The sequence below is a fragment of the Phlebotomus papatasi genome, chromosome 3 (assembly GCF_024763615.1).
Source record: "Phlebotomus papatasi isolate M1 chromosome 3, Ppap_2.1, whole genome shotgun sequence".
Taxonomy (NCBI): domain Eukaryota; kingdom Metazoa; phylum Arthropoda; class Insecta; order Diptera; family Psychodidae; genus Phlebotomus; species Phlebotomus papatasi.
The window spans coordinates 27,652,355-27,676,286 of record NC_077224.1 but is presented as its reverse complement, the minus strand read 5'-3'; the positions used below and the strand labels follow the sequence as shown (position 1 = coordinate 27,676,286).

General features: G+C 35.3%; 1 protein-coding gene across 1 annotated transcript; it reads left to right on the top strand.

Annotated features, from left to right (window-relative positions):
- The first annotated feature begins 341 nt into the window (after positions 1 to 341).
- Positions 342 to 18,969, top strand: LOC129807442 (vesicle-fusing ATPase 1-like). The gene is made up of 5 exons (XM_055856705.1): positions 342 to 734; positions 802 to 890; positions 10,116 to 11,784; positions 17,252 to 17,595; positions 17,682 to 18,969. Exons 1-5 carry the CDS (start codon positions 726 to 728, stop codon positions 17,815 to 17,817), a joined length of 2,247 nt encoding a protein of 748 aa, XP_055712680.1. The 5' UTR covers positions 342 to 725; the 3' UTR covers positions 17,818 to 18,969.
- Positions 18,970 to 23,932: the final 4,963 nt, after the last annotated feature.

The following is a 23,932-nucleotide window of genomic DNA, read 5'->3' as shown; positions in this document are numbered from 1 at the left end:
TTACTTGTTGACTAATCTGCCCCCGTCTCCCCTATGCAAAATCTCTGTATTAATTTATCCAATCCAGCTAAAGATTAATAATATACCCCATACTATTATATTTTCTAGGATTAATACTAAAAATGCATTTATTTATTTATTTATTTATTTATTTATTTTGCAAAGGAAAAACCTTTAAAATCTTTAAAATCCTCCTTTGTAACAAAATCCCGCCAAAACGCGTGCAGCGCCGAATATTTTTGTGCTGGGTGAGTGAACTACCGTCCAGCGGCAGCGTGGAAACGTAGAAAATAGAGAATATGTGAAACATGGATGAAACATGCGTGAAATGCTGTCATCATGTCATCGCGCGCAACGTCATTGTGTGTGTGTTGTGTTCTCCTCTGAAAACAAGTGTCCATGCAATTATCCCGAAATTATTGGATTTTTAGCTGGAACCCCGCGCATCTTAGCACCTAGTTGGCTCAATTACTTATTCTAGTCACCTTCAGGCTGATTGTGGTAGTGAAAAAAGTAGCGTCTGACTTTAGGAAAGCGCAAAGAAATTTGTGAGAAAAATTACTCGCAATACGCCCCATAGAAAATATTGATTTTTCTTCAAAACTTTTTTGGTGTTAACATTTAATATTTTAATTCCTTTCCCTGGGGACAAGGCAGGACAAAAGAACAAGTTTTGTTAATTATATCAAGAGTACAGAAGGTGACGGGCAGAAAAATTCCCAGTCATGGCAGCAGTGAGTCACTTTGAAGAGAGAGGTTCCGGATGAGAAGAAGGAACTTATTGATTTTCTGTCATTGCAGAGGATGAAGGCTACCAAGTGTCCTACGGACGAGCTTTCGCTCAAGAATGCAGCAATTGTTAGTCCTTATGACTTCTCCGACGACATCAAGTAAGTTCTTAATAATTTTCTGCATATCCAGGGATGGGCCTAACCGGCCTAACAGTAGCGAACACAGGAAAACAAGGCAGGGAATATTCACGCGCTAGGAGATAATTTGAATTGTTACAATTCTGACTTAGAAAGATGTAGGTAGTAGGTAGAACCCTAACAAATCATTCTCATTGACCAAGTTCCGCTTGGAAATATATGATTCTTGAAGTAATTAAGATGATGAAACATGAAGAAGCTGGAAAATATCTCACAGACTGGAGGAATCTCTGTAGAACCTACTCAAAATTAGATAGTTTCGATGGTTCGATTTATCAGAGGACAAAGATTAGAGAAGAAGTTCAAGGCAAGGCTTCTCACAATCTCTCACTGTTCTTGTAGAAGAGGCTAAGACCGTCTTCAGACTAGAGGTTTAGCCTAGTTTCCGAAGGTCCCAAAATCCTAAATAGCAACAAATTTAATTTGTTCTTCTGATTAGATCGATTCTCCTTAATAATCCATTTCTAAGTCAAGATTTTCCAAAAATTTTTGACTGATAAGAAATTAGAGAAGTTAAGCCTTATGGCTGAGCCTTAGATCTAAAGCCCGTATAAGGCAATTTTAGGACGAATTTACATTTTTGTTTTTTCTAACAATGTAAAAGGTGTGGACCGGCTGAAACTTTTAATTTCAAAGTTTTTTAGAATTTAGAATTTTGCATTCTACAATTTATTTAATAAAAAAATGTGCTTCTAAACCTAAACGAATAATTCCAAGATTTTTTAATCTTTCAATTTCTTACGAATAACTACTGCCGGATACGTAGAAGGGGATATCAAATGAAAATTCGCTTTTTCCAAGGGGTTACTCAAGTATGGAATACTGACACATTTTTCCGCTAGAATCCATGGAATCACTGATAAGATTCTGATAGAATCTCAAATGGAATCCATACAGAATCACTAGAATCAAATGGAATCACAGAATCCCTCATTTATGATTGCTATCATTTTGACAATTAAGAAATAAAAAAAAACTTGAAAAATTCAATAGAGGTGAATTTGGTATTTGTTTACCTTTAAGAACGATTGGGTCATAATATGATCCATGAAAATTGGTATTCCTGAAAATACCAATGAATGATAACTTTTACTTTGTTGAAATTATGTAGCTTTTTGTTTTAAAAAGTTTTTGCTTAAAAGGATATTTCACAGCTCTCTCTTTGAGTTCGATCAGTAAAAATAGAAATTAAAAAAAAATTAAAATTCAATCATTAATGTGAAAAATTGAATTTATTTTCACTTTTGATCTGAAATATTTATTACACAGCAAAAATCTTGAAACTTGCAAAAAAATAACTTAGATTCCTACATCAAAACTAAGCTAGAACGCTGCAAAGGATTCCTTAACCTCCATAAATCACAAATCCAAGTTTTTCTGATTAGTGCTCGCCTTTGATCAAAATCCCATACTAACTCCACAGACAATTTTCGTAAATTTTCGTATAGACAATTTTCGAAAAACTGTGTAATTTTCAAAAATCGTTTTATTTCGGCGATTAAATTTGACTTCCCGTCGAATTTGTTGAAATATGCCTTCGTTATCTTTCCTATTTGAATTCTGGTTACCAATTTGTCTTCTTGAATAGCTACTCTTACTTTATATAGGTACATAATTTAATAGTTTGTATTGTTTGTAATGAATTATGGAAAGAATTTGAATTCAGTAACCTTTGAAACCCTTTAAGTACGATTTGGTCACTAGTGACCCATAGAGAAAATAATTTTACCTTACTTCCTAAAGTTATTTCTAACAAATGTTCGTACGTAATCGTAAAGTAGAAGATTGTAGAAATCTAGAACACTTTTTTGCAAATCTCCAACTGTTTGATATAAAAGCTCAAAAGTGGCGAATTTCCAAATTACCGTATTGATGAGTGATTTATTTATTTATTTATTTTTTATATTTATAATTTTTTAAGAAAAATCCCTTTTGGGAATATAAATATATTTTTTATTAGAGTGAAAATTATCATTCATTAATACGGTCAGAAAATTTAAATTTTTGGGCTCTGATGAATTTTCTAGGGACAGATGTAAAACATTTCATTGCTTTTATTTCATTATTATTGTTGATTTTAGGTCATTTAAAACCGTCTCGTCCTTTACCCTTTAAAGACGATTGGAACACCGGTGTCCCACAAAGAAAATAATTTTTCCTGACTACATAAAGTTACGTTTTTTTATGTTTGTACGTAATTGCAAAGTAGAAGGTTGAAGGAATTTAGAATATTTTTTGCAAGTCTCCAGCTATTTGCTAAATAATAAATATTTAAGGTAAAAAATGACGAATTTTAAAATTCTTATGTTGATAATTGAATTAAAATTTTTTTTTGCAATTCTGATTTTTTAAGCAAAACTGCTTTGGAAAAAGAACCTATAATGCTCATACATATTTTTTTTAAATCTATAAAATATCGGCATATTATTGGCAAGAATTCGTCAGATTATGCACCGGAATTCGTCAGAGAATTTGCAGAAATTTTTTGACGAATTCTGTGCCAGGTCTAAATAAAATTCGCAAGTATATCTAAAGATTTATCGACAGATTTTCGGCAGAGTTGCAGATATTCTCTGAAGAAATCTTAAAGATATCTGACGAAATTATTTGAACAGACTTTTTTCAGAGTGTAAGTTACTAGTCAAAACGCAACCTGCAAATTTTTTTGACTTTTCTGCTCCACCTACAGAACTCAACAGGACTTGCATAGCCAAAAATAACAAACAAAATTAATCCTACATAGAAATTTATTAAAAATTATCATAAAACTTATTCTCAAATAAGAGAAATTTGAACACCGGAATAAACTGAATCACAAATTGTAATAATTGAGAATCACGGAATACCAAGTTGAATCATTAAGAGAATCACTTACTTAGAATCATTGGAATCACATTAGAATCACATGGAATAACGGAATATGGACACAAATTTTTGCCCTTGAGTAAACCCTTGGCTTTTTCTAATTATATTTTTAGTTCTTACCGTTTTTTTTCCTTATGCCAAATTTTCATCTACTCACGTTTAAAACAAACTATACACAAAATTTTCATATTTGTTTTCTTTTTCCTTTTTGATGTATACTATGATTACATTTAATAAAATATTATCTCATTGGGATTTCAGAAATTATCGTTTTTTTTTGTAACTCTAATTATTGATCTCGAAATTGGAATTAAAGATTAGGTTTGAAAATTGAAATAATTTTTTATTGATGTTATATCGAGTTGTAACCGTTTCACCTCTTTTGGAACTCTGAGCCGAGTACCCAAGAGTAGAATAATTTTTTGAGCTAAATGAGCTAAATGAGCTAAATATTATAATTCTTGAAGATAATTCTGAATTAAAAGGACATCCAAATCTAAATTTTTTTTTAAAGAAAAATCTAGCTAAATCTTGCAACATTTTTTTTTTTTAAACTTCTTTTAATGTTCACACTTCCGCGATTTGAGTGGCACTTTCAACATCTTGGTGTTTGGAGTCATATTATTGATTAAACTGTAGTTTTTCATATAATAATTAACATTTCAAGTGGAACTTTGTAGGAGAAGGAGGTGAAAGTTCTAAGCAGCTGAACTTTTTTCACAACTCAAAGCAATAGGGGCCACTGGGGCAGAATTAGCCAGTAAATGATTTTTTTCCCTGTTTATATTTTATGAAAAAGGGACAGATAATCCTAACCGGCTTATGTAGGTGAGATTCTTAACGTGAGCTAATTCGGAGTGCATGCAAATTCGATTTGGAGCTGAAGTTGGGAGACGCCATTCAGTTATCTTGAATCAAATTCGTGAAATTATACAAATTTTGTATTTAAACTAAAATATCAAGGATTTGGATGAACTGGCACAAAAGTAATATATGGGTGAAATGTAGACCAGAATGTTCTCTATAATTTTCCCATAGAACATGATCTCATCGATTACTCAGAAGTCAAGATAAGCTAGGTTTTTTGTTTCTTAACTCGTTTTTTCATCCAGAGTTCCCCAAGTAGTCATTTGTTGAACTTCAACTATATCAAAGAATTGTTGTCTTTTGTGGGACTTTCCATTTAAAACCCTATTTTAAGTGTCTTGGTGGAGTAGAAGCAGTCAAATTGGCATCTGAGTGATTTCAAAGCGTTATTATGGGAAAAATCAATTTTTTCACACTTAAACGGCAAAATCGGAGTGATAGCGTAGTCTGAGCGGAAAATGATGTATGGACGAAATGTAGAGACAAATGTGTTCTACAATTGTGTCGAAGTAATCATCAAAATCGGTTCAGCGACAGTCGAGATAATTGAGGTTATGTGATATTGAAATTGGTTTTTCGACTGTGGCGCCCCTGGTGTTGGTCCCACGAAGTTCAAATATTCTAGAAAGTTTTAGAATTTGGTGAGATCTTTCGTTTAAGCCCTCATTCATCAAAATCGGTCACATAGAACCGGAGATATGATTTTTTGAATTTCGTGAACTTTGACCCCTCATATCTCCGGTTCTATTGAAACCACAGCGCACTTACGCACCATTTTGGAAACGTCCTAGACTGGGCTACAACATACTAAAATTTCATTAATTTGCACAAAGGAATTTTTGAGAAAAATTATTTTGAATTTCGATGAATTTTGACGCTATCGCAGCGCCACCTATGGGGACTTTTTGAACTTCCATCTGAAAGTGCTCATCGAGACGAAACCAAAAAGGTAAAATTTAGGTCGCTATGTTAATTAGAACCGGAGATAGAGGCCGGTCAATATTCGAACTTTGACCCCTTATAGCTCGGGTCAGGGGTTATGGATCGACTTAAGGTTTTTTTTGTTTGATAGGTATAATCAACGGCTACAACATACTAAAATTTTAGCCCGATTGCATAAGGAATTTTTGAGTTATTTAACTTTTAAGATTTAAAAATTTTCTTTTTAATAATAGCACCCCTAGCGGTGGTTTTATGAACTTGCGATGTTAGAAGAGGAAGTGGCATTTCACGAGAGCTTTCCAAAAAGCCCTCACTTTTTAAATTCTGACAATTAGAACCGGAGTTATGGCCATTTTAAGAATTTTTTTTGGACCCTTATAGCTCGGGTCAGGGGGGTCGGGGGACCTTAAGTTTGGTATTGATGGAAAGCCCTAAGACCCAGATATAACATACTAAAATTTGAGCCCGATCGATGCCACAGGGGCTGAGCTATTGAGAAAACAAAAAAGGGGGGTATTCAAAATGGCGGAAGGAGGGGTGGGGGGTGGGGGGTCAATGCACCAAGTTGCAATTTTCATACGATATATAACCTTTGCCGAAAACCGCAAGTCGATATCTCTTTTAGTTTAGGAGCTATTAAGCTCCAAAGAGCGGCCGGACGGACGGACGGACGGACGGGAACGGTTTTTAGCCATCCACATATTCGTGATCAGGAAGTGTCAAAACACATTCTGGCAAAGTTTGGGGCCAATCGGACGACATGAGATTTTGTTAGGATTATAGTAGGTGAGATTGTTAAGAATCTCACCTAATATGTCTAAATCCGAATGATAAATTTCCACACGATATTTACCTACTTTTTTTCTTTCTCTTTATCCTAAATCTTTATGTAATTTTAATAATTGTATTGAGGACAGGTTGTCTTATTTTCATCAAGAAATTGAATTGAATTGAATTGAATAAATATGTCAATAAATAGGGAGACAGATAATTACTTTGAATAAATAGTAATTAGATTAATATACTTTCTAAATAAAACTACAATACCCCACTGTCTAATACCATCCGTGTCTAATGGCATCTGCACATTAGAGAAATTTATGTCCATATTGAAGCAAATTGCCTATGCTTGTGTAGGAAAAATTATCAAATATGAACATAAATTTCTCTAATATGTAGGGGCTATAAGTCTGCACCGGTCTTCCCTATGAACTATATTCAAAGAAAGTAAGGCTTGTATACACAGTAACAGCTAATTTATTTGGCTTATTTTTTATTAATCAGAAAACATAATACACAAACACAGAAAATGACGTCCCGAAATCTTTGTTAATAAATTAGTAGGTTTCCTATATCCACCGCCCAAAGACAGAACTAATGTTTGAAAAAAACTTGAGAGGTTCCAAATTTAAAGAATTTTGTACACTTTGAGGCATTCAAGAAATTATTTTGAGGTTTTTTTTACGTTTTTCACCGTGAGATATTAAAAATCTCAGTTGTGATGTAAGGCATTTATTTCCTTCGTGGATTCTGCAAAGAAAATGTTACTAATTTGTACAAGAAAACGTGCATTTGCTTTTTATAACACATAAACCCTTTGGAATTTTCTACACTAATGGCCTCTACGCACTAGGAACAATTTCTTTAAAAAATGCCTTTTTAAAGAAAATTTCCCCTGTCCTTTTAGGCAGAAAAGTCAGAATTTATTAAAAAAGGCAATTTTTGACGAAAATTGCTTCTAGTGTGTAGACACCAATACAGGGAGTTCTTCTTTCAAAGAAATTCTCAGGACCTAAAAGAAGCTTGTGAATTCAATCCAGTGATACAGAAAAATTGCATACCTACAGGAGATGTTTTTGGAATAAAGTTACGGAAGCGCCGTGATGTATGCAAAACATTTTCGGCGTCAATTTTTCAGCCTATTTCAGCGCCAACGGTTCATACTCATAATGACTCCGGCACACATTTTAAATCAGAAAAATTTAATGAAATAAAAATTCCCATCCTTTTTGTTTCTCACACATTTAGCATATGTCCATCTTATACTTTCACACTCCAAATTCGATTGATCTAAATTGAGGATGTTGTGATGTTTAAAAGAAGAAGAAGAGTGCGAAAGAGTGAGATAAACATATAAATAGGTTTGAGACAAAAAGAGATGCGAATTTCGTATTGATGAAATTTTCCTGATCTAAAAGATGTGTTGGAGCCATAAGAAATGTATTTCAAATTCATCTCGTGAAAAACAATTGCATGCATTTATGACAATTAAAAAATTATTTTATAAATGAGCTTCCAATAGTAGGCAATTCATATGAAATTCTTTCAATCCGGTTTCACTTAAGCCGGAACTCCCTGTATTTTTATGAAAAAATTAATGAGTAGTTAGAAAATATTATAGAGCAAGATCAGAATAGAATACACGAGGAATTTGCAAATATTGGTAATTCCTGAGGATTTGACTGAGTTTTTTCGTTAACGCGACACATTGCATAAAATTCCTTCACGATTTTATTAAATAAATTTATCTGTTCTATTACTTATGCAACAAACAATACTTTAAAAAATCTAAAATTACAAAAAATCTTCAATACAAACTTTTTGAAATAAAACCGAATTCTAAAGATGCACAAATTTTTCTATCTAATTCTGTAATAATCGAAAAATTCTCAAAATGCCACTGAAATCGCCAAAGTGCAAGATTTTCCACTTGACCTTTTTTAAAGCTTGTACTTACAAGTTATATTCATTCACCTTCTATAACTCTTTAGGAAAAGAATTAGGCATGTAAGTCCTTTGTAAAATCCAAACATAGATATACTTTTTTAAGCTTCTCAGGGAACCATGCAAGACTTTTAATTAAGTTCTAATTACTAATTCTTTTTGATCGGAAAAATTCTTTTTCTGAATGAAATTGTCTTTCTGAATATTTTATGTTCCAAAAAGAGTTAAGTCTGCCTTTCCGAACTGATTGTTGTGCCTGTACGCGATACCTGTCTTTTGACAAATTAACTTTTTGACAATTTTTTTTTAAAGTTCTAAAAGTGCATAAAGGGTAGTTACAAAAAAAAACTTATGTCACAAATTCTTGCATCCAAGAATTAAATATGCTGATTTAAAACAGATTTAAAATGCTAATTAATGAAGCTTAGGAAATTTTTATTTACAGAAAATATGGTTTATATTCAGATAAAAGAATTTTTTAACAAAAACGAAAAATCGATAATTCTAATAGTAAATAAATATAAGGAAATCTAAAGCAAAATGTTACACTTCTAAGAATTTCAGATTTAATATATCACATAATGCCCAACAGGTTCCTGTCAAAATTCCGGAAACCAAAATTCTGAATTCTTAAAAGTGTCGTAACAACTCCCACGATTGCACTCACACTTGTTGGAGCCAAAGAGATTTTTTAGTGTTTTGGGAAATTATTGTATTCCTCACATTATCCACATATACAATAATTTCGTCCCCTTTAGTAATTTGACCATTCCAAGTTTTGGCTTTTGAGATTATGACCTTTTCTGGGTTTTCTCCCTTCGGTATTTTGCCTCATTCGGAATTTTGACTATTCATGATTTTGACCCATTCGGAATTTCGACTCATTTGAGATTTTGAGTTTTCGGGATTTTGGCCCATTCGGAATTCGCCCTATTCAGGATTTTGGCATTCTCAATATCTTGACCCGTTCAGAATTTTGGCTTTTGGGGATTTTTGATTTTCGGGATTTCAAATTTCAGGTTTCGATTTTAGCTTTTTCGGATTAGAGTTCGGGATTTTGGCATTCGGGATTTTGACCGGCATCAGTCTAAAACAGAGGTGTGCAAGAAACCATTGAAACCGAATTAACGTCAAAATAAATTTGTTATAAGTAGCGTTTTGACCATTGACGTACATGTTTCATTTGACGTTAATTCGGTTTCAACGGTTTCTTGCACACCTCTGGTCTAAAACTATGTGTTTTTGCAGAAAAATGGTGAACCGTTTTGATTCGGAAATTTTATCAAAAAGTGGTTTTTGAAAGGTGGAAGAAAAAAAAACTAAAATTACAGTAGACTATCTTTTTCAATCGGGCGACAAATTTTGTTGACAATTTTCACGTTTAATTATGAAGCTAATTAGCTTAAATTCGCTGTAGTTCTTCCCATTTTATCGTGATTCTTTATAATTGAGCGCTTTTTGTGGAATTTACAAAGGCTTTGATGCCCCAATCTATCGATAAACCGGATGACATTTTGCCCCATATTTCCGATTGAGAGAGAGTCTACTGTATCAAAAAATCGAGAAATTATATTTCCAATTCTTTCTTCTCTGAAATTCGCACAATTAAATAAATTATTGCAGAACATTTTTTAAAATATTTCTGTAGGGTTTTATGGGAGGGGTCATCGAATACCTAAAGTCGATATCTCCTATCGTTTGGTCTCTAATCCCAAAAACGTTTTATTCTGGCCGCCAAATAGCCCAAGTTCGCTGCTGGAATTAATGTGGACATAATTTTCCGTGTAGGTATATTGAAGTGTCAACGGGTCCTGGACAGAGATTTGTGTTTGCCATTGAACGACATCCAGACATCCCACGCAATGCAGTTGGCTTTTCCCTGGTTCAACGCAAATGGGCCACATTGTCCATCAATCAAGATATCGATGTGAAGCCCTTCAGCTTTGACACGCGCAAAAATGCCGAGTGCATTGTCAATGTGGTGCTGGAAGTGGACTTTGTCCAGAAGAAAATCACCACAACAGATCCCTATGATACAGATCAGATGGCCAAGGATTTCCTCATGCAATTTGCTGGATTGGCACTGACTGTTGGGCAGCCGTTGGTGTTTAGTTTCCAGGATAAGAAACTCCTGGGATTGGCCGTGAAGACATTGGAGGCCGTGGATGTGAATGCTTACAAGGATACTGCACATATGGAGCCAAAGGCAACAAGATTCGGCCGTCTGCTGGGCAATACGGTGGTGACATTTGAGAAGGCAGAGAATTCTTCGGTGAATCTGGTGGGGAAGTCCAAGGGAAAGGTCGTACGACAGTCCATCATTAATCCGGACTGGGATTTTGGCAAGATGGGAATTGGGGGTTTGGACAAGGAATTCAATGCCATCTTCCGGCGAGCCTTTGCATCGCGTGTCTTCCCGCCGGAACTTGTGGAGCAATTGGGCTGCAAGCACGTCAAGGGTATCCTACTGTATGGACCACCGGGAACTGGAAAGACCCTAATGGCTCGTCAAATTGGCAAGATGCTCAATGCTCGTGAGCCCAAGATTGTCAATGGGCCACAGATTCTGGACAAGTATGTGGGTGAATCCGAAGCCAATATTCGCAGGCTGTTTGCCGAAGCTGAAGAGGAAGAGAAGAAATTGGGACCCAACAGTGGTCTGCATATCATTATCTTTGACGAAATCGATGCCATTTGCAAGGCTCGTGGCTCAGTGGCGGGAAACAGTGGAGTCCATGATACCGTGGTGAATCAGCTTCTGGCCAAAATTGACGGTGTGGAGCAGCTCAATAATATCCTGGTGATCGGTATGACTAATCGTCGGGACATGATTGACGAGGCACTCATGCGTCCAGGTCGTCTGGAGGTGCAGATGGAAATTGGTCTGCCCAATGAGGGTGGACGCTTCCAGATTCTCAATATCCACACAAAACGCATGAGGGACTTCAACAAGATCAATCCGGACGTGGACAATCGTGAATTGGCCACACTCACCAAAAATTTCAGTGGAGCCGAGATTGAAGGTCTCGTGCGAGCTGCTCAGTCCACAGCCATGAATAGGCTCATCAAGGCAGCTACAAAAGTCGAAGTGGATCCAGAGGCCATGGAGAAGCTCATGGTGAATCGACAGGACTTCCTGCATGCCCTAGAGAATGACATTAAGCCAGCTTTTGGCACTGCAGCCGAAGCTCTGGAGAACTTCCTGTCTCGAGGCATTATCAATTGGGGCACGCCCGTTTCTAGCCTCCTGGAAGACGGATCTCTGTACATTCAGCAAGCCAGAGCTCCGGAAAGTCACGGATTGGTGTCAATTTTGCTTGAGGGGCCACCCAATGCAGGAAAAACAGCCCTCGCTGCTCAATTGGCCAAGATGTCGGACTTCCCGTTCGTCAAAGTGTGCTCTCCTGAGGACATGGTCGGATTCACCGAGTCTGCCAAGTGTCTCCAGATTCGCAAAGTGAGTATACGACATTATTGATTGTGGAATGGGAAGTGATTTATTGATTCAACAAAATTTTGGGTTTAATATACAAATATTTTTGCTAACTATTCAATTTAGGGTAAGTGTGCCAAATTCCGGCCAGCTTGCAATTTCGGCCACCTTTTTTGTTTCTCGAATTTCCATGAACTTTTAGATTTTACGTACTCTAGAGATTATACAATGCAAAAGAATGACAAAAATGTAGCTTCGACAAACGAGATGACGTGAAAAAGACATTGGAAGAATTCCCGAAGGGCAAGGAACTATGATAATGAAGGTGGCCGAAATAGGCCACCAAAGCTATGTCTATATTTTTATTAATTTAAAAATGTATTAAGAATGATTTTAGAGTAAATAAAGACTGTAAACTCTTTACAAGGTTCCAAGCAACACTCTTGCAAAAGAAAGAATAAAAAGATCAATTTGTATTTAAAATATTGCATTTCAAACTTGAGACTTTGACGCTTGCATGCAACTATACTGAAATATGGCACACTTACCCTAAATGTGTGGGAAAATTCTTTGAGATAAGTGCATGATGAGCAAAGGGAAGAGAAAAACAAAAGGCTCAACCCTATAGCCAACGGCCGCGGCAATTCCACTGGAGTTCCAGCAACCTTATCTGCCATGTCCGCTGATTTTACCGCTAAAAATACGCGTGGAATTCCCTGGATTTTACCGCTCAAAATCCGCGTAAGCTTCCGAGATGGAATTTGACGATAAATTTTTTTCCTAGCGTTCTATGGACGTTTGCAGAACTCTGTATAGGACCGTCTAATAAGAAATGTCCGCGAGTCTCCATGGACTTTTTCTGACGAATATTTCCACGGCTTTTCCTATGGATTATTAGCGGTATAATCGGCAGTCAGCCCTTTAAAAATTTGGGAAACTCCTCTTTATTTCCACGAAATTCTTTATGGAAATTTCCATGCAACGGCCTTATAGACTTCCGTGGTTTAATATTACGGAATTCCACGAGTTTTTCAGTTTTTTTTATATTTTTCTTCAAAATAATTCCAAAAATTGATTAAAAATTTCGTGGAACTTTCATAGAGAATTTCCACAAAGAAACACATCCATAAATAATAAATGGACAATCAATGCCAATTGGCATCTTGGATGTTGTAGAGTATTCATCTATCAGACGAAAACTCAGTTCTACTTTTGAATTGAAAATATTGCTACCATATCGTTCATTTGAGTATGTCTAGCTCGCAAGAATTATAGCGTTAGGGCGAAAAATAATTGCAGAATTTTCGCGCTTACTTCCATGGAGTCTTGGTCGGAAAGTTATCAGAAAATATACTCAGAATATTCAATGGAAATTTTGAATCAATTTCCAGGGAATGCTCTCAGATATGTTGCAAGAAAATTCCTCGGACTTTTTCCAGGAAATCCACGCGAAAAAAAGCTGATAACTCCGCAGAATTCCAAGCGGAATATTAGCGTTTATTTCCACGGAAACTCTCACGGAAAAATAGAAGACAAATTCCAGGGAATTTTCTGTTACTGTGAAACTTTGCGGCCGATCGGCTACAGGGAAGGGCTCAAGTAGCCGTGCGCGTCATCAAGAAAAGCCCGCGTGTGCAGTGTCAATTGTCATTGCACCGCAAGGGGCTGTCAAATTCGTCGTTTCACTGCAAGGGGCTAATAAATTCTCTTGTCTTTGCTCACTAGCATATTGTTCATGTACACACTGAGAAAATAAAGAGGGTGCGATTAACTTTTTTCCTCGTAACTTTAACATTTTTAGGTGTAAAAATATTTCAACATTTTTTCATGTTAATTTTACACCTTTTTAAGGATAAAATTAACAGGAAAAAGGGTAACTTTAACCCCCAATACACCTAAAAAGCATAATATTTACACCGATTTCGGATCAATACTGCAGGGTAAAATTAACAATGGCTTTTCCAACAATTTATTTATTCCTATTGGAAAAGCAGTATTTCAGAAAAATTGGAAAACATTCTTTTTGTTAGCGTTTTTCACTGCAGTAATAATTTCAGTGAGTGTATTAGACCTCAGGCTAATCAATAATAGATTGTTTAGTGTTTCGACAGAAATATTTTCCGAGAAAATTCTAGATTCAAAGGCATGTACCGTCACATTCGAAGGCAAAAATTGTACCATGCCTTGGACCAAATCGACGTAGTATTTTATTTACCTCATAAAAAGAAACTAAGGGATTTTGAATGGTAAATGAGATAAGCATGGGATCTTAATTAACTAGAGATTTTTTGGTGTAATAAAAATTGGGATTCATTTTCGATTTTCCCAGAAAAAAATTCATCAAGTTTGAACTTTATATTTGTGGTCCAACCTAGAGTACTTTCCCAACTTTCCTCTACATTATTTTTTTTTCCTTAAGTCTTTCGTCTCTTTTGGGACTCTGAGTACCCAAAGCTGCATATGAATGTTCTGTGAAAAACAATGTTTTTTAATTATTCAGAACTGATAAAAATCCTATCCTATAAGGATGTCCAAATGTAAGATATTTTTTGTAGGACCTCAATTAATTCCTGAGCTTAGATATTTTTGATTAAAAAATGGTGAAATTGGCTTGCAGCATATGCTGCGGTCTGGAAAGAGCTAAAATTCGGCAAGATTTTTTTCTTATATATTTTAATATTAATATTACGAAAGTGATTGAACAGACTTCTGTTCGCTTGGTACGTAAGCCCAAGAAGTTTTGTGTTTATGCACAGAGGGCGACAATTTAATATTAATAGCTTTGAGAAGGAGAGGCTTTTATTCTGGGTTGAACTATCTCTCCTACCTGAAGAGCAATGAAGTTTTGCATACGTTTTTTTTTTTAATGAAATTAACTTCAGTGACAATGACTAATCGTGATTAACTCTAGGAGAGCAACGAAGAAATAAGTGATTAAATCTAAAATTTCAAAATTCTATATTTTTCAAAACTTCAAATTTTTAGCATAGAAAACCTTCATAAGACTACTTAAAGGCTCGAAATAAAAAAAAAAAACAAAAAACTGAGAAAAAATTTAAAAAATAAAAATATTGACGATTAGAGCCATACCCAAGTAGCATAATGTAGTCAGCGTAACGTTATTAGGTGAAATTCTTAACAATCTCACCTACTATAATCCTAACAAAAACTCATGTCCTCCGATTGGCATCAAACTTTGCCAAAATGCTCACTTCCTAATCACGAATATGGATGGCTAAAAACCGTTCCAGTCCGTCCGTCCATCCGCCCGGCCACTCTTTGGAGCTTAATAGCTCCCAAACTAAGAAAGATATCGACTTGCGGTTTTCGGCAAAGGTTATATATCGGGTGAAAATTGCAACTTGGTGTATTGACCCCCCACCCCCCACCCCTACTTCCACCATTTTGAATACCCCCCTTTTTTGTTTTCTCAATGGTTCCGCCCCTATGGCAGCGATCGGGCTCAAATTTCCGGATGTTATAGCTGGGCCTTAGAGCTTTCGGTCAATACTAAACTTAACTCTTTCCGGACCACAACATACCCAGCGAACGAATTTCAGTAAAACTCACTTTATTGTAACTCTTAGTGGTCAAATATGATACTTTTATAGAGAAAGAATTTTTTTCCTCCTCTGGAAAATTGGAAAACTCATGGGAACTCTCGTCCCCAAAAGAACGAAAAGGAGACAAACCTCAATTTTCCAAAAGCCAATAATATCAATTTTGTGAATTATTTTTGCGTGTCAAATGACTCCTTTACAATGTTGATCACTAAAACAGGAAGAATTATTGACCAGTATCTTGTGGGATGTCCAGGAAGTGTTAAAAAAGACACCCAGCTCCTGCTTACCAACAGATTCCTCAAAATATTTCACACAATAACACTTTAAAACACATTTCTCTCAACACGATGTTATTGTAGACACATTAAGCTTTCTCAAAAGCATAAAAGACACTTCCTGGACAATAAGAATTCACCAAAATCAGGAAGAATAGGAAAAACTTCCTTGAAAGCAATCTTCCGTGCTGCCAAATGTCAAAATTATCGGCCATATTGGCAAAAAATGTCGTTCCCGCTTGGAATTTTCTTACAAGGTTGGTGTCAAAAAGCAAATGGCTGGCATTGGCGGGCATTGGCGCGATAACCTTACATTTGACCTATAAATTTTTGGGGACGAGAGTACCCATAAAGTTTGAACAAGTTTTTTGAAAATTTGAGAAAAAATTGTTTTTCGCATTTATGCAATCTGTAATTGTTAGTTATCATACTTATTGGCCCCGAGAGGTTTTTCCTTATTCTGGTCTAGAAATATCAAAAAAGTCACAATATCTGCAAGGAAGCAGAAAATCGAAAATTCGTGGTTTTTGACCAAAAATATCTAAGCTCAGGAGTTAATTAGGATCCTGCAAAAAAATATCCTAGATTTGGACATCCTTATAGTTTGTAATTATCCAAAAGAATCAGATTTTTATCGATTCTAGATAGTCTAAAAAAAATTGTTGTTTCCATGGGTACCCAGTGTCCCAAAGGAGACGAAAGAGTTAACATCCAATAAAGTTGCAAAGTCGTGTGACTGTGTGTGACTGCCCCAGCTTATGCAACATCAGACGAGTGCTGCTAGTTAAAGCGGTACTGTCTGATGAAGACCTATCAAGATTGAAGCCGCCCTGTTTAATGGAGTTTATCCGAAAAACGGGCTGGCTTGAACCATCTTGCCCTTAACGGGGATTAATTTAACCGGGGATACATAATGGGCCCAAAAGGAGGCCTGGGTGCAGCGGTTCCGCGAGGAACCGCCCCCACTGTAATCTAATCTAATCTAATCTGGACATCCTTATAGTTTGTAATTATACAGGAAAATCAGATTTTTATCGATTCTAGATAGTCTAAAAAAAATTGTTGTTTCAATGGGTACCCAGTGTCCCAAAGGAGACGAAAGAGATAAAGCCATTTCGCGAGATTTTCTTCGGTCCCGAAAATACGCATAATCCCGGGACACCCTGTATTTGGATTTCGGTAAAATATTTATGTTCTATCTGAGATTAGAACTAAATTTGAAAAGTCTCCTGGACAGATTGCAACCGATTTTAATTGGTTGTGAAACGGTAATAAATCGGTAATAAACCGGTAACTTTATTTCCTTTTGAGATTTTAACTGAGATTATTTCTTTTTGGATTTTTACTTCATTTTGAGTACGTTTTGCAGGGATTTTACATGCGATTCAATGCTTTTTGACATGGGATTTGGATCTCTTAGCTAAACCAATAACAGGAAACTAATTTTTTTAAGGAACCTAAAGCCCTCGACAGACCTGAGGATTAGCCGAGAGACGGCATAGCGTAATTATATTAGAAATAATCGTTTAAGTGCGTTTCAATCATTTTCCGCTAAGCCGTCTCTCGGCTTAAGTCGTAAGTGTGTCTAGGGCATAAGGATACCTTATCTATGCTTTTTTTTAAAAAATACCTCCGACTCGTGTCTTTTTGTAGATCTTTGACGATGCCTATCGCTCAACTTTGAGCTGCATTTTGGTTGATAACATCGAGCGTCTGTTGGATTATGGTCCAATTGGACCCAGATATTCCAATCTCACGCTCCAGGCACTTCTGGTGCTGCTGAAGAAGCAACCGCCGAAGGGCAGGAAGCTTCTGATTCTGTGTACGAGCAGCAGGCGCCAGGTGCTCGAGGACATGGAAATGGTGTCGGCCTTTACGTCTATTCTGCATGTGCCAAATCTCTCGCAGGTTGAGCATGTGCTGGCCGTGCTCGAGGAGAGTGATGTATTCAACAAACAGGAGCTCATGTCAATCAACAAGAAACTCCATGGACACCGGTAAGTGAATTATTTTAGTTTTTTTTTTCTTTTTTTTTCAAATGGATTTGGGAGTGAAACAAAAAAAAATGACTGTCCTTTTGAAGGCTATTCATCGGCATCAAAAAGCTCAATGGACTAATCGACATGATACGGCAGACGGACCAGGAGTACCGTGTCATCAAATTCCTGTCAAAATTGGAGGAGGAAGGATGTCTGGATGTGGGTACTTGTGCACAGTAACTAGGAGTTGATGAATAGCAATTGAATTTATCCGTTGTGCATTTCAATGATTTGTTTTGAAGCCAAATTGGAGGCGGAAGACATCAAAATGCAAAGTGGGCTAAAATGCACAACGATGGTAGAGAATCAACACAAACAAAAAAAAAGAATCCCTTAATATCAATATCTCTTCTTAAATGAGAGAGCATCCGCAGAATATTCTAATAGTGCTTCAAAAATCCGGGAGACTCAAAAGATGAAGATGAAGAAGATTGCATAGTTATTAGATAATTTTCGCGCAGGTTTGTTAATTTATTTGTAAAGTTGTAAGATTGAATAAGAAAAGAATTTATTTATTTTGTACATTCCATATTTTTTTGTTTTATTTTTTTATTAATTGTTTTTTTTTGTCCAACGATTTGTCTTCCTTTGTTGTCCCCTTAACTCCCGTTTTTTGGACTATTTTTTTTTGTCCTTATTTAGCACGAGAATTTTTGGAGAAACCACCGTCGTTAAACATTTATTAATTTACAAAATAAAAGTATTAGATTTATCATAATTCGTGTAAGAAAAAAAAAGTGAATTATTCTTGTAGGTCAATTACTGACATTTAATGCAAATTGTAATCGAGTGATTGGAATGAGGTTTGTTTATCTCTTTTTGCAATACATTCTAAATGTAATTGTTACCAAAAAAAAATAACAACAAATAATTTGATGTTTGTAAGGTACTAAAATTTTGTTGAGGCATGATGCAAAAAGAAATATAGCGTCTTGTATAAATTAATTAAAAAATAAATTGTAAAATTATAAATTTTGAAGAAAAAAAATTGCTAACATGGCATTTTATCTCGCTTCATGTGAGAGGGGCGCAAAGAAAAGTAATAAAAAAAAGTCTAGGTCATATTGTTAAAAAGTGGTACGATTTGTGAAAATTGTTAAAAATTTTGAATTCGAGATTAAAGACAAAAATAAATTGTAGTACAATTGATAAGTGAAGGAAAAGCATTACGTAGTTTATCCGCCCTCTTCTCTCTGTATATTTTATCCTTACACACTCAAAATTGCAATTAAGACACGAGTCTAAATTTATTCTTCCCTAAAAACTAAAAAAAAATGTTTTAAGGTGATGAAAGAAAAGGTAAAAAATAAAGAAATGAATCAGTTGCAAAAAGATTGTTTTATTGGGAAAATTATCTTAGTCTGCAGAGAAAAACTTTTCAATTATGATGGCCAAGGGGGAGATATTAGAGGGTGAAAATGTGTACACCACTTCCAGACACTTCCATAATTTTTATGAAAGAGCCCTTTATACTTCCAGCGTTTCAGAAGACTCTCGAAAAAGTTTAAGTTTAAGTTTATTGAAAAACCACGAAATATGCTACAATTCTCTTACAATTGCGTGGCAGGGAAAAATAAAAGAAAAAAAAGAATGTGAGGAAAAAAATGTGTCAATAAATTTGAGGAAGAGATGATGAAGAAAGCAAAAATATTAGAGGAACCCAGCCTGGAAATACCTTTGAATTCCCAAGCGAGAGTCACGAGCCTCACGGGGAAGTGCGTTTTATAAAGCTACTCCTTTAACAAAAAGAGTGCGGTAAAAGGTTTCCCGCTCTGCTTTAGGCACAATGAATCCCTGAACCCTGACCGAACCCCCCCTCGTCAAGTGAGAGGCCAAGTATTCCGGAGTTCCAGTCGAGACGAGACGATTAAGAAAGACAAGGGCACGCATTTGAAGGAAGGATGGTAGGTCGCATCCAACGAAAACGTCCCTATGCGGACTAATGTGGTCACGGGGGCCTAGAGCGCAGATATACCTTACACAGTTACTAAAGGCTACTGTCAAACGATGCATCTTTTCACCATCTGCTAAAAAAAAGAGCTCAGCTCCATATGAGAAAATGGGTTGAAGTAGCGCTCGTGAGAGGAGCAGGCGTGTGTCATAAGGTGTGATGTCCCGGTAGCGTCGGAGGGTGTACAAAGAGTACCGTCGTTGCGGGTGACTTTGCACGTTTTTTCGCTGTTTTTCAACTTTACCCTCTAAAAGTGAATAGTTAAAGTGATAGGACGGTGGTGAATGGGTAAAATTATTTGTATTCAGTTGTTAATGAATGGATTTTGTGCCACTAACATTAATTTTATAAAATTTTACCATGTTAAAAAAAATCAAGAAAAAAGGCTTGCACATGGGATAAGGTGCGGGTGACTTTGCACTTTTTAATAAATACTAAAAAATCATCAATTTCTGATAATAAACGACAATGAAGATCTTCAGTTCTAAGGGTAAGATGCACGAGATCTACAAGATGACGTGGTCGCCATCTTGATTTGACGTTTCTGTCCGCCATTTTGAATAACTGTCAAACCCTAAAACTAGTCCGATTGGGTTGAAATTTTAGTATGTTGTAGCTGATGCCAAGGCATTTTCAAAACGTATTTATGTTCCAGTCTACGTCAAATATTTACCTAGATACAGAGGCTCAAAGTTTAAAATTTTGTAATACTCATATTTTGGAGATCTTTATTTTTTAATTTTCAATATTTGAAACCTAAACGAAATGCCTCAGTAACCATTAGAAATGGTTGAGGCTTTTATTTTATATATTTATTTACTCTAACATAATTAAAAAATAAATAAACGAAAAGTACATTTAATTAATTTTTTATTTTTCATCTGTGCGAAAACAGTTTATAAGATTCTCAAATAATGCGCTGTTATAAACAAAAACATTACTTTTCTTTCTGTTTGTTTGTTAGATCTCATCGCCTAACGATAGCGCTGTCTTTTTTGTGATGATTTTGATAAAAGAAGCTCCATGTAGTTCTGTATTCATGAAAATGTCAAAATTTTGAACTTGGAGCCCCTATATCCAGACAATCGCTTGACCTAGGTCGGATTTTATATATGTTTTGAAAAGGCCTTGACATCAGCTAGAACATACTAAAATTTCAGCTCAATCGGATGAGATTTTTGTTTTGACAGTTATTCAAAATGGCGGACAGAAACGTCAAATCAAGATGGCGACCATACCATCTTGTAGATCTCGGTCATTTTATCTTAAGTTCCCACAAAATTGGATAATTTTTAACCAAATACTTCTACAATAAAGCTTTAGAAAGACCATTATATGAATTTTATAACATAAATCATGCGTTTTTAGGAAGATAATAGAGAAAAAAAATATTTAAATAGAAATAATCCACAAAATCGAAGTGGATTATTCTAGCCAGATAAATTTAGATTGGATTTGGGCAATTTACTACTCTGAAATCGATTTCGGAATTGCACCTTCAGATAACTTTTTCACGGAGCCGTTTTTTGACAAAATACCTATAGTAGGATTTCATTGACTATTACTGAAACTACAAGAATCCTTTTGAGGATCATTGTACCTTACTTGGTACTTAACATATCCCTATATACTTTGACATGGTAGACCGGATCGGCGAAGACCATCAATAAGTGCTAGAATTTGTGAAAGTCTTACGGACAGCAGAGTGCAAAGTCACCCCCCGAGTGCAAAGTCACCCGCAACGACGGTAGTTAATTTTTCGACAAATTGAGGTTGCATGATCAGACCAAGACAAAGTTTTGTTAAAAACTTACATCCAAAATTTGTGCCCGATCTGACGAGGTCGGATTTCCCTGTGACTACAAAAGCTGATATTGTAAAATAAAGAATCTCAGCTAAAATGAGAAGAATAAATTATCCCCTTCAATTTTTTTTTGGATGTTCGCTAAAGCACTTGCATATCCACTCGGCACCCCTTTGGCTTCGTCCCTGGATTTTCGAAAATACCCTGAATTGACTTCTGAAATTTCTATGGCAATATTCTAGTTTATTTATCGATTTATGCAATAAAAGACTCAATTTTTTTTATCTTGTAATTCAGGAAACATCCTTTACCTCTAGTTTTAGTCTTAAGATCGCTATACAGTCGTTATAAAATAAGTTTTTCTCCAATTCAATTTAATAAAAAAAATTCGAAAGTTAGAATGAGACCAAGGGGGGGATATTTAGGTGAAAATGTGTACACTACTTCCAAGCACTTCCACGATTTGTATGGAAGAGTCCTTCGCACTTCCAAACTCTCACAACACTCTCGAAAATGTGGCAATACTTCCAGCACTTCTTATACTTCATACACTTCTCATACTTAGAAATCAGTAATTTATTTAATCTGATGAACAATCTAATTAGGAAAACTTTTAAAAAATCTCGAGAAATTAACTTTTACACATATTTTTTAAAATTTTTCTTATATTTTGATTTTCTAGCGCTAGGTGAAAGGGTATCAACATATTTTGATTTTTCCTAAGAGACGAGTAAAGCTACTTTTCGAAAATAGAATCTCTAAAAAAAAAACGTAATTTCGTTTGTAATTATTGAAACTGTGCTGAAAAGTTTGCAAAGAGTTTAAAAGTACGAATGCAACTACTAATTCAGCACTTAACGCACGTATCTTCACATTTTATTAAGCTTGATTCTCACTCTGGTGTCAAAATTCTTTAAAATTGAATGAAACGGTTTTTGATGATTTAATAATCAATTTTTACAATAAGCTTGGTTATTTTTTATGGACTTTTTCGCTATAGTAATATTAGATCAATTTCTCACCACCTGTCGACAATCGATCCAGAAAAGGTTCTTCATCGCAATATAAGGGAAGTTTACCACGGATCGGAAGTTAAGAGATATGTTCCATATTTAGCAGAAAATATGAGAGCCAAAATACTGTTTGGTAATACAATTGATACATTAGTGATCCATTTAACTATTTCCGTGTATTTACACATTTTTTATTTAAGAAAATTACTAATATATCGGTTTAAATTTAAATGCAAGGATGCAGTTCGTTCCACGGATCGGAAGAGGGTGAGCCACGGATCGGCAGACGTTTTTGTTGAGAATTTTTCTGCTTTCATGGCATCCAAATCACTCTACAAGGCTTCAATGAAGCTTTTTCGTCACCCTTACACTGTGTACTGTATATTCACAAGAAAACTTCTAAAATTGTCTAACTTAATGAAATTCTTACTGGTAAATAGTTCTTTCTGAGCGCAATTTTCCACGAACACAAGCGTGCCGATCCGAGGAACAAGTGAAACAGAGCGTATTACTTGTTCGCAAAAAATAATTTATTTTCCATTTTTATTGTCGACATAAATAAAAAGGTGCACTGATAGTGAAATTAGAATAACTAACTATCATTGACCTTTCCAAAATTAGTCTAATATAAAATATTGCAAACGCATCTTTTCGTCCTTCATTTGGTAAAAGTCCTTAAAAGCATAAATCGACTTTTTCGACGAATACTTTTGGCATTGAAGAGATGAAATACAATAAAACCTTTCCAGTATATGCAAAAAGGTGAACAAAAATCGTGGAGGTGACCTATGGGACACCCCTTAACGATATTCGAGAAAAAGTCCCACGAATTTATGCAATCATCCTTATGCATTTAAGATAAATTAGAAAAAAAATTATATCAAATTTATTCAAAGTCAACTGCAATAGCTATGTCATTATTTGCGAGCCATTAAATGAATTTGAAATTCCTGTAAAAATTAAAGGAAATTATTATTCAACTGAATATTTTCCTCGGAAAAATTACGACACAAATTAAGCTATAATAAATTTAAGCGTATTTGCTCCATTTATTGTCATAATCGAGCTTGAAAATTTCAACAAACCTTTTCAGTTTGCCGCCCGAATTAAAAATCTCAACTAAAAGTAACGTAGTCTGAAAAATACGGAATTAGACAGAAAAGACTTTATATACGAGTACTCCCACTTCCAAAGACTTCCAAGTACTTCATTTTCACCTGTACACCACTTCCGACCCTAATATTTCCCCCTTGAATGAGATATTAGCCGTGCTATTCTCGATATTGCACTATATTAGGTATATTTTGAATTTTATTAAAATGAAACACGTGTGAGAGAATTCTAGGATATTTTAACTTAAATTTTAAAACCAATTGTCACGCATTCAACTTTTATACAATACGCTCCTTTATCATTAGTATCACTTCATTTTGCACACCTTGTACTTGAAGGGGAAAATACCTTGACTGCTGCATGTTAGAAGTTGGGGAAATATTTGTTGTCAGAGCTTATCGATTTTTCAGAGCA